The sequence below is a fragment of the Gymnoscopelus microlampas genome (assembly GCF_963454915.1).
Source record: "Gymnoscopelus microlampas genome assembly, chromosome: 20".
NCBI lineage: Eukaryota > Metazoa > Chordata > Actinopteri > Myctophiformes > Myctophidae > Gymnoscopelus > Gymnoscopelus microlampas.
Genome location: NC_139957.1, coordinates 32,070,394 through 32,082,669, shown reverse-complemented (window position 1 = coordinate 32,082,669; position 12,276 = coordinate 32,070,394). Strand labels below are relative to the sequence as shown.

Here is a 12,276-nt window from a genome sequence, read left to right as displayed (position 1 = left end):
GGTATTTAATCAAGGAAATCAAAATCAGAAAGTGCCTCACAGTCGTATGGCCAGTCAAGAGCATCATGCTTATTAATGAAGCACTTGGCTGTAATGTCTTTTTGTCTTTCCATTCCCTTCAGCTTCTTATCCATTTAGTTTGAGCCCATTCATCACTGTTTTCCTCCAGACAGAAATTAGTTTTCACTTCAGTCACTCGAGAGCCCCAAGGCTTATTCATTTCCCTCTAGATATGCTCGATACGAGAAGGCAGGGCTGCGACTTTGTCAAGTGCTAAGAACACTCAAGACTTTTGGCTAATTTTTGGAAAGACATTTATATTTAGAATGACAGTAAAGGGGAAAAATGTTCCTTTGAACAAAACAATGGCTTCAACTCTTTTATCGAATGCCCCAAAAAAGACAGAATAGATGTCATGAAATATTGAAGGTTCATCTTTCTTCTGCAGCCACTTATTTAAAAGCCCAAATAGAGAAAATAGCGGATCTTCAAGCTCTCTATTATTGTAGATGTGCTATTTTCACAATTTGCAATGCAGATTTATTTTGTATTATTTTATTAAATCTTTGAAAAATAAAATTTCACCCATAATGACATGCCCAATAGGCATTTTTTTAAAAATAATTCACATAGGGTTTTTATGACTAATAAAAAGTGTGGGTGTTGTGTCCTCCTACTGAGGGATAGAAAACAGCTCTCCCTCTCAGAGTGAGCCCTCTTCAGCACCCCTCACAGTTCCCATTGATGACCCCCAAACACACATCCCCCCCCCCCCCACCCCCAATCACGGCCCCACTGAGCCATTTCATGCATTAGGTTCTGATGTTCTCTGAAAGAGAAACAGGCAGATATAGGAGAGGTCAGGCCGTTCCTGCTGTCCTGTAAGAGTTGCTTACCTAACCACCTTCTCGATTTGGCTTGGTGCAGTGAATGACGTAGGTGTTTTTCCGCATAACAGTCCTATCCTATTAACGTGCTTCCTGCAGTTCAATGTGAGGGTTATTAGTTATACTACTATCCTCATAAAAGGGAAAAATCCAAGCTTCTATTTTGTGAGGTTTGAATGTTATTGGAGTGGTGGAGTACGTGCTGATTAGATGCTGGGCGGGGCAGTGAAGGAGAATGCAATTATGCTTGATGGAGCGTCTGATTCCATGAGGAGAATGAAGGGCTGCACTCGTTTTGTTCGGATGTCCTGACTTCAGAGTAGCAGGCTTTGTCTTCCTAAGGATTCCGGCAACTTGGCAGCTAAAGTCACCTCAAGGCAAGACAGTGAGTGATGCTGGAGAGAGAGAAGAGAAAGGACCTGTGCCAATCGCAGTAGAGGCCCCCATCTGCAATAGCAAATAGTCAATATAACTCACAGCTACCAACAATACATTGTGACAGCACCTCTATGAGCACACAATCAACACCCCCGCCCTACAGACACACACACATCCCCTCTGACAGTGAATAACAAGTGAGATATAGGACATGACATGAGTTCATTATTCATGCCAAATATATTTATTGACAAGATTTACAGTATACAATAAACATTAACTGTTATTTTGACCACTGTTCAGCAGCCTACACTCTGTGACAATTCCCTTTGTTCTGCGTAAGTGGATTCGTTCCACTCATTGTTTCAATCTGTTAACTGAATATACGGTTCAATTTCCTGGACATTTCCAGGATAAACAATCATAAATGCCCCCTAAAAAATCTCCCATTGAGCTCATTTACAAAGTAAACACTACACATCTGTAATCGTATTGACAAGGATCACATAATACAGTGGATTGAAAATGGTAGAGTACACTGCAATAACAGTAAGGGACAATTTTGACACAGAGATAAATTAACACTCATGATTTTGCAGTGTTGAGGTGGGTAAGTGGTACTACAGTAGGTAGGTAGTTTGAGAACTCTTCGTGAAAGAGCTCTGTCTCTGTTTCAACATCGTCTTTCCGTCAGCGTTCTTCTCTAATTGTGATGGAACACCTCGATGGGATCATTGGATTACTGAAATAATGATACAGTCCCGATCAATGTGAACGCAGTCCAACTATTCAGTTCACCAAACAATTGTTGTTGTTCCCACTCACACAGGGAAACGAGCACAGGCCCCTGGATGCCTTAAGCATAGGCATCTGTCTTAATTGCGACTTCCCTGATTCTCTCTCTCTGTCTCTCTCTCTGTCTCACACTCTTTATTCCGCACTGAGCCACCTAGTTCCACTGCTATACATGCCCAGGCTTGGACAGGTAGGCTATAAGTGCCACCACCACGCCCACGTACATCCCCGTCCCGATGGTGATGGATAGAGCAGACAGGAACAGGGCTCTTCTGGAGCTCATGCCAGCTCTGGAGAAATCTCCTTTAGCGATAGCCTTGCCAGTCTGAGGGGAGGGGAGAGGAAGTAGTGAGAGAAATGATTCAAATGTTACTCATCAGTGCCAAGTGAACATGAGTACGTAGGTGTTAAGCCACAGTTAAAAGAAACGCTCTGAGGGAGCCATTAGTTGCCATGGCAATTAGGTCATTATCCCTTAGACAGTGACAAATGTGTTGTTTGGCTGTTTTGGATTCCTCCAAAAATAAATAAATAAACAGGTCTTGCCCTTAATCTGTTTATCGTTTTGACACATTTATTATAGGCTCTTTCAGTGTAATTGTCTCTGCAATTAGTGTAGAAGATGTGGCAAATTGCTGAGATAAATGATGTTGTGCTCCAGAGTGCCGTTAGACCTGATTCTTTCAGCTAGTGATGTTAGGGAAGCAAAAGGTATTATCACAGTAAAGAAGCGAGGGCTCAGATCAACCGTGTGTATCATTTTCTGATAAAAATGCCTATGTGAAATAATTGCACTGCGTTACAACATTATTTAAAATTTATATATTTTTGACATAGTTATGCTTTTTCAGATAGGTCAGAAAACCAAGGGCAGAGAGAGCACAGGGACACACGAGACAAGACAGGGGTCAGTTTCGAACCATCATTATTTGAGGAATAATAAGCTGTGTGTCTGCCTGCAGGGGTTGAAATGAGAGCTGAACCTGTTAAGTTTATGTAGCCAATGGTCTGAAAACAATTTGCAGCGTGGTCACAGGTGTGGAAAATGTATAGACTTAGCGCTCGACAAAGCACTCGTGCTTACTGACCTTGAACAGAGCGCAGTGTAATTAGCATTTCTAACACAGGGCAGGACAAAGTAGCTGTGAGCACTTTTTTTTTGTACCTTATGAGAGTAGTAGAAGGCAACAATGCCCAGGGGCCAGAAGCAGCACAGCATTGAGAAGATAGCCAGGCCAAGGTGATCCCTGGGGGGCAGCAGAATGAAGTTGTCCTCACTCTCACTGTCAGTGGAGCTGTCACTCTAGCAGAGAAGGTGAAAAAGCAGAGCAAATCACACAGACATAGTTGGCACACTGCCATAGAAATTTGAATTGCTTTGCCGAAGACAGCCGGTTGGACCCTGCCAAAGCTCATTTGGAGAAAAACTGAGAGAAAGAGTTTAATAAGCTTCAGACAGGAACAGCAGAAATAGCAGACCTCAGTCTTGGATGTAATAATTTGTAACTATCGTTGCCAAATTCAGATGGACACTACAGTATAATTTAAAGTAAACTAACTAATTCTTGGGCAAGTCAAGGCAAGGCACGTTTGTTTATACAGTATAGCTCAACAACAAGGTAATTCAAAGTGCTTTACATAAAACATTAACCATTGCGACATTAAGACACAGAGCACTAAGAGAGTGCAAAAGATACATGTTATAAAATGACATTTGAATATAACAAAAAATAAAATAAAACAGAAAAGACAATTACAGTTCAGAAGAAATGATTTAAAGAAAACCTCAGTAAAAGGCGGCGGCAAATAGAAGGTCTTTTGCTTTTAAAAGAACAGAGTTGTGGCAGACCTGCACTTTTCTGAGAGATTGTTGGTGCATATAGACTACAGTATACATACAGTATGGTACATAACAACTGAACGCTGCTTCTCCATATTTAGTTCTGACTCAGACCTGTCACAGACGACTTGAGAAGTCTGGATGGTTCATGATGTAGCATAAGATCAGACATTTATTTTGGCCCTAAACCATTCAATAGGTTACTTTATAAACCAACAGCAGTGCTTTGGAGCCAGTGTAAACATCAAAGAACTGGAGTGATATGATCCACTTTCTTGGTATTAGTAAGCACTTGAGCAGCAGTGTTCTGAATAAACTGCAGTCATCTGATCGATTTTTCAGGGAGACCTGTAAATACACCATTACAGTAGTAGAGTCTACTGAAGATGAATGCATGGACATACATTCAAATCTTCTAGATTATAAACACTTTTCTTTTGCAGAATGGTGAATTAGATTGTCGATTCTGACAGAGTATATGTTGTAGTAGAAAGGAAACCCAGAACAATTAAAAGTTTAAACAGAAAGTTTTCGTAAATACATTCAAATAATGTAACTTTACAGAGTAGAAAACATAAAACTACAATTGTACTTTGACCTTTATTCTTTTACGACTCCTTTATTTGTTATGTCATTTTGTTCCTTTAAATGCCATTTTATCCCTTACAGTATGTCAAGCAAATTGAATTGCCTTTGAGTGTGAAATGTGCAATACAAATGAACTTGCCTAGAGAGAATGTTGGAGAGAATAAATATTTAGTTAAATGCATTGGCATTGCATTGGCTGTTCAATGGGACCAATTTATATGAGGTTATGTTTTATAGTTATAATGAATATCATCATTTGAAAGCTGAGAATCGCCTTGGTGATTCAGATACTAAGTATGTTATTTAGACGACACTCGGTTTGATGTTTCCCTGCTATCCAAGTTACTCTGTAGCACTTACTTGTTTTCTTGGCACTCTATTTACCGTTGATGGTTGACTAGTGTTCATGCCACTTATACTCTAATCTTGGATTTTGTCACTCTGGATAAGAGTCCAGCTGATTTAGGATGAGCAGGTCACATATCAGTTTCAAATCCTACGATCATACATCAACCATCCTCATCTTTATCCAAATTCAAAAACTTAGACAAGGATTCCTATGAATAAACTTGATGCCTAAATAACAAAAGGTGTAGGACAGTGAAGTGCATTACAGTAGGTCTGGAATCCTTTGTAAACCTGCAGAGTGGTGCAGTTTGACAGCTCGTACCCCCGGACAAGCCTATCTGCCCTTGTTCTGCTACCACCCAGTACATGATGTACTCAGCCAGCCAGAGAGGATTTGGTACCTCTGTCAACACCCATGAGCGGCCCGACAGATAACACAGGATTAACGGATTGTTCCATCATCGCGTGTTCATTTATGTGCTAAACTGTCTCTACATTATGACAGACCCCTTCCATCTCCTCCAGATCTCTCCTCATTTCAGCCGACTTCACAGGCTCATGCAATGTCTCCCTATGATGTCTTGGTCCTCCATTCAGGCCCACCGGGGTTTGAGGCTAATGAATTGTAATGCTACTCTGGCTGCACCGGCACGACTTGTCTAGCATTAAGGTGGGTGACCTTTAAGAGAGGACGGTCTAACCCCTCCCAGTTGTCCCACAGTGTTTGTTTAAATAAATGACCCCCCATAAGGAATAGGCTTAATTTGTTAGAGTTGCTGTTACCTGTGGGGATCAAACTGGCTGCCTTCAAAGTGTGTATAATATCGCACTAACCTCCACTGCGGGGATCAAAGCGGCTGCCTTCAAAGTGTGTTTGTATCGCACTCATCTCCAAAGCAAGATATCTGACTTCCAGGAAGCTATTCACTGAAGCCTAATTTTGACATATTTTACAGAAATTACTTTGGCATTAGGCTCAGACATAACTATACTGAGAGAATGTGCTTTCATTTCTCCCTGATTAAGGCAGTGCTCTGTTTTTTGAAGTGGTCACCGTTATCTCATTTCCAAAATTGGGATAAGATCTTAATCGGTGTAAGCAAAAACTGATTAAGACGTGTCGTTGTGTCTTTGTTTTTTGCCCTATCTTTTCAGTTATTTGGGCATGTAATCGATTTTGTCTGATTTCTTTAGCATTTCTTAGAGTGTGTGTGTGTGTGTGTGTGTGTGTGTGTGTGTGTGTGTGTGTGTGTGTGTGTGTGTGTGTGTGTGTGTGTGTGTGTGTGTGTGTCTAAATATATATGAAGACATAAGCACTTCTCCAGCATTTTTTAAGTTTATATTTTATCTATGTTATATTGTCTGGTTTCATAATGTTCCTTTGATTTATGTCTGTAGAATCTGAAAGTGTTGATCATAAAAAACAGAACTGGGATATTTACAAGTAAAACCCAGCTTTTGAGCATGTTATTTCCGTATTCGCATTAATGAATGTAAACACTAAATCAGATTACTGCAATAAACTGATTGTTCCCAGTAGTTGGGGTATTGGTGTGTATGCAAAGTCAAGTGTACTCTGCTGACACAGATCCCAGCCAATACAGACTGTTGTTTTGACACTGACACTGTTTTGACACTGACATTATTGATTGATAGTGCATTTAAGGACCCTCCAACAGCTCTCCCGGAGCCTAGGTATTGTTAAAGTCAGCAGAGAATAGTGGGCAGAACCCGGGGCTACACAGAAACAGCCCTGGACCTTGTCACCAGAGACCAGAGGCATCACACTGGCATCATTCACCCAGATCCAGACTAAAGCTGGTACTCAGCTTTGTTACTTAAGTAAAAGTAGCAATACCACAATGCAGAAATACTTTTAGTAACAGAGTAATGTAGAAATACTCTGTTACAAGTAAAAGTCATGTAATCAATTGATTCCAATACAAAGCATCAAAATGTACTTAAAGTACCAAACGTAAAAGAATATATATGCAGTGTGTCCCATTTCCCAGTTTCAATTAAAAACATTTCAAGATTTGTCAGCATTTTGTTTTACAATTACAGACCTAAGATGCTCACAAACAGGGTTTAAGTGGTCAGTGTATGTTTTATAATAGTAATCTAAATCTGCAAAGTAACTAGTACTTTTCTTTAATAATAATATTTGTAGTGGAGTAAAAATGTACATCTGAGATGTAATGGAGTAGAAGTATACATGATGAAGAAAAGGGAAATACTCAAATAAAGTAAAAGTACCTCCAAATTGTACTTGAGTACAATACTTGAGTAAATATACTGAGCTACCTTCCACGGTGGAGTATATTTACTCAATTCATCTCACTAATCACCAGCAATATCCTTTATTTACACACACACACACACACACACACACACACACACACACACACACACACACACACACACACACACACACACACACACACACACACACATGCTGTACATGCAGGCTGAAAAACGAGAGTCCTGTGCAGAAGCAACAATCACAAATCCCTATGGACTCATGGACTGAGTGGCAGGACTTTAGCATACGTGAGAAGCAGCCAATAATGAAGATCGTCTCACTCTCCCTTTCCAGCTCATGCTCTGTATAGCCGTAAAAGCCCTTGAAATGTTTGATCTGATGCCGTAGAGAGTTGTTGGCTGTTTCCAGCACACCTAGTATTCTACCCATGTCCAGAGAACCATACCACTTGCAAATATATACGTATATAATTTACATACAGAAGCACACGTGTGTGTGCATATGTTGACACACAAACACACATTTGAGGCACACATGCATATGCGTGGAGGAGGGAGTCCAAGAAACGCAGGTGCAGGGTAGAAAGTCTCATGTTCCAACTGGAAATTTAACTTTCATCCGAGGAGCGTTAATCATTATGCATTTGCTCCACGAAATCGACATGGAATAACTTTGGCTCCTGGCTCACCTGCTCCGAGGGCCATGCATCAGAGGAGTCCCTGCTTAATACGCTCAAAGGGCAGCATTAGTTATGGCATTAATGGCGGTCACTGCCGTACCTCTATCCATCTGCTAGCCATCCAAGTGACAGGAGCTGGACTGATGGTCAGTCCAGTTAAGGAGCGATCCTTCTCCCACTGCCAACTTAGAGCAGCGGGGCCTTTTCACAACTCACCCTGCATGAAATTAGATTTTCTTTCTTACCGCTTCTGAAAAGCACTTATCCTTCTTTCTTCTGCTGTCAGAGCTTCCTTTGGAAAGGGTAGTCAAAGCCACAATGGAATAATAGTGTGGATTAGAATCAATCAGATATGCAATTTTTGCAATGCAATTATATGACACAAACAGTTGTCATATGAGTTGCCTTACACTACACCACGACTCATAATTTTATTGGAAGATGGTTCTGATAGTTCTGAATAAATGTTTAAAAAGTCTCTCTACTCAAGATAGCCTTGGTAGTCTAATTGCCTCACACAGTATTGCAAAGCAGCTGTGCAAATTGCCTCTTTTCAATGAATATGTTGGTTGGTTGCAGTTATTTTTCGTATAGCTGGTACTGTAGCTGAGGATAATTATGCAGGTGCACAGAGTGTTAGCTCCTTTTATGTGCAGATCAGCCCTGCATCTTAATATTGAAATATGCTGAAGGATCCCAGGATCACAGCACACTCAGTTCCACTCAGCATCATAACCACTTCTTCAACTCCCTTTGCACCTGTGCATACGGCCGAACTTCGCATGTTTCTCATTGGTCCGTGCACTGAATGACCTCTCTGTGACCTCTCACCTCATACTCGTGACCCTGCTCCTCTTCCACCTCGTAGGACACCGTCTGTATCTTCACGTCCTTGTCTCCTGGTACATTATCCTGCAGGCCCTCGGTGGAAACGCTGACGTCCAACACAGCGTCCTTGCTCTCCGTGAAGGTTGTCTCAAAACTCTCGCTCTTGGAGTCCTTGCTAAGAAGGCTGACATCGTCCTTGCACGTGATGAAGTTGGGTCTGTAGAAGGCCTCCACTGCAAGGTGCAAGGAGGTGGCATCCAGGAATTGATGAGTCTTATGCTGGCCGTTGGTCCCTGTGTAGAAGTAGCCAATGAGGTTTTCCTGGTATGGGTGGCTGGGGTAGTCACACTGGTAGCCCTGGTAGTCATTGGCGACCACATGTCTGCTGGTCTTTTCCAGCAGAGGGTTCTGGAGCTCACTGAGGCTCTCCATGGTGGTTGGCGGGTAGAAAAGTCCAGCAGATCACAAAGGGTAGAGCCCAGCTGGAGGAACACAAGGAGTACATGAATGGAAAACAATCAGCTCAACAAGATGCAAGCGAAAGTCAATTAAATAGATATCACAATAGTAAAAATATCTATAGGGGAGTGGCTCAGGAGATAAAACAGTTGTCTGGAATGGTAAGGTTCTCGGTTTGATCCCTACTCCGCCTGGTATCATGTCTGAGCGACCTTCTACTTTGCAGCTAATTGTGTGAACCAATCCGGTCCAATGTGGATAGACACTAAACAGGAATTTCACTCTATCTCAACAAGACATGGAAACATGCCTGTCATGCAGTCAGGAACACTTCAACCTGTCTTCAATTCATATCAGCATTCCTCTCACAACCATTCATTGGCCTCGTCCTTCCAAACCACCATCTGCTGAATGTTCAGTTGTTCAATCTTACATCCCTGGATCCCTGGACTCGCATAAAAGTGGTGAAAAAAGCAATCTTGACCATATAGCCAGACTGCCTATATGAAATCAGAGAACACATGGCAGATGTTGCTGTAATGCATACTGATAAGAGTTGGCTGGCTGGCCCCCATGGCACTGCAATGAAGAACCATGTTTTCTAAAGCAGGGAAAGCCTAACTAGCACACATTGTAAAATGGGCTGTAGTTATGTAATTGACTGTAGAGACACTTAACTCCATGATTACCAGTACCAAAAGTACAGAAGGATTAAGGTGGGGTTTATATTTCATTTCTTTTCTTCATATTAGGCAAAAAGAAAAAAAAAAAGTTCAAGTGCCTATTTCTATAATTGCATTGAAAATGTCAGGCAAGCCTATCGCCAAGGCAACACATCATCCAATTAGATGCTGTGTCATAATCATGTCCAAAGGTGAGCAAGCAAGTATAGCTCTCTCACACAAAGAAACAAGCACATTTACATCAGCATAAGTAGTAGCCAATGGAGGCACCGGGTGAGTCCCTATAGAGACAACAGGATAACCCTGTTGTCGGCTACATCAGATTAATATTTGATCTCATGCCAGCTCGACAGGGGCTAACCATGAAAGGATCTCACAGCAGGCACTGAATCGTTTCACACACTTAAACACTTCTATTTTCTGCATCTTCAGCCAAGTTCCCCATTATTACTGAATTGGGAGCCAGCTAGAAGTCATTTGATATTGTAGTGTTAAATGCAGTACAGAGAGATACACCACTGATGAGAAATGTAACAATCAATTTAATGAAACACACACACACACACACACACACACACACACATACACACACACACACACACACACACACACACACACACACACACACACACACACACACACACACACACACACACACACACACACACACACACACACACACACACACACACCATCAATGTGTGGTAGATTGGCACATGAGTTAAGTCAATGATTGTATTGTGCTTCCAAATGTATTGGAACATATTTATACACATTAGGAATGTTGATCTGACATTAATTCAGCAAAAGCCAATGCAAACATGATATGTTCTCCTATAGACCAACAAGACTAAGAACCAGGATCTGTCCCAGTGCAGGCTGCAGCATGCATGAGCAGCATGCATGAGATACTGCCTGGCACAGAGGGTCAAGCCATATCAGTTGCCTTTCTTTTTCTGTCATTGTGGTCTGCATACTCGCATATGCTTTTGATGGTGAGCTGCGCTTTCTAGATAAGAGGGAATTCCATTACACAGTACATTAGACCAGAAGAACCATATCCCATGTCCACAAATAATTCATCTGACACGGCGCGAAATGCATTATGCTTGTGAGAATGTGTGGAATGAATGGATAGACTGCACTAGTAGCCTATTATTAATGACTGCGACCTCCTGAGAGACCCAAACACATACTGTGCAAGCCACACACACACACACACACACACACACACACACACACACACACACACACACACACACACACACACACACACACACACACACACACGCACACACGCGCACACGCACGCACACGCACACACGCGCATACACAGGCATACACACAAACTTTACTATCAATTTCTCTCTCGTGCGCGCGCACACACATATTTATATAGCCAATTTTTTTTTTTCAACCAGCAACTAGGCTATAATTGATTTCTGAACTGATCGTTTAATATATTATTCTTCACTAGTTCTAAATAACGGATAGTTTAATATATTATTCTTCACTAGTTCTATAACTGATAGTTTAATCTCTTATTCTTCACTAGTTATATAACTGATCGTTTAATATCTTATTCTTCACTAGTTCTATATAGAAAATACACCCAATAATCGTTTATATGAAGAATGTAGGTGCCTGTTAAAGCTGCCGATCCATAACATGAATGTCCAAATATGTATATCCTACCTTAAATCATTACATTTAGTAAACACGCTATCTTACCTGTCATAAAAGATCCTGTCGCGGATTTCTTAAACATAATTCCTTAATAGGCGCTTGTTGCGAAGTCGATCCTCCGGACACAGCAGGGATCCACCTCTCTAGTTCACATGATCAATTTTGGGGAGAAATTAATTGTTGCTCTAAAACTATAGGGCCAATTTATATGAGAAAGTTATTCGGTCTGAACAGATGAGACTTCGTTGGAATTTTACCCGGCGCTAAACAGGACAGGAGCGCAACATCAGTTAGAGGTAGGATTTACGCGCACATCTCATTCACATTGAGCTCCGGATCCAAACAACTCCGCTGTTGGCACAACTGAGTCTAACACAGTGGTGCTCAACCTGTGGGTCGGGACCCTCAGGGCGGTCCCCACATGATTATTCTTTTTTTGGGGGATTACCCTGAAGTGATCATTTAAGGACTTTACCTATGGGGGGGGGGGGATTTTATTAAACTGTAAGACCATTTACTGTATCAAAAAAACAATCTATAGGCCTACTATAAATACTGGTCAAACATAAAATAACATAAATACGGGGGGGGGGGGGGCAGTTCAAATATGATTATTTTAGGGGGTCCCAGGCTCAAATAGGATTATTTTGGGGGGTCCCCAGTTCAAATATGATTATTTTGGGGGGTCCCAGGCTCAAATATGATTATTTTGGGGTGTACCCAGTTCAACTATGATTATTTTGTGGGTCCCCAGTTCAGATATGATTATTTTGGGGGGTCCCCAGTTCAAATATGATTATTTTGGGGGTCGCGGCCTGAAAAGGTTGAGAACCACTGGACTC

The 12,276-nt window shown here is 41.5% G+C and overlaps 1 protein-coding gene across 1 annotated transcript; it reads right to left on the bottom strand.

Moving 5' to 3' along the window:
- Positions 1-1,639: 1,639 nt before the first annotated feature.
- LOC311035743 (synapse differentiation-inducing gene protein 1-like) lies at positions 1,640-11,709 on the bottom strand. The gene is made up of 4 exons (XM_084044147.1): positions 11,480-11,709; positions 8,610-9,088; positions 3,226-3,363; positions 1,640-2,385 (listed from the first exon to the last, which is right to left on the bottom strand). Exons 2-4 carry the CDS (start codon positions 9,036-9,038, stop codon positions 2,227-2,229), a joined length of 726 nt encoding a protein of 241 aa, XP_083900273.1. The 5' UTR covers positions 9,039-9,088; positions 11,480-11,709; the 3' UTR covers positions 1,640-2,226.
- Between the last annotated feature and the right edge of the window lie 567 nt (positions 11,710-12,276).

Excerpts from the sequence above, each read along its gene's own strand:
- LOC311035743 (XM_084044147.1), bottom strand. The coding sequence starts at position 9,038 with ATGGAGAGCCTCAGTGAGCTCCAGAACCCTCTGCTGGAAAAGACCAGC. Across the intron at positions 3,364-8,609 it reads AGCAGGGTCACGAGTATGAG|AGTGACAGCTCCACTGACAG; the intron begins GTGAGAGGTCAC and ends CTTCTCTGCTAG. Across the intron at positions 2,386-3,225 it reads CCTTCTACTACTCTCATAAG|ACTGGCAAGGCTATCGCTAA; the intron begins GTACAAAAAAAA and ends CCCTCCCCTCAG.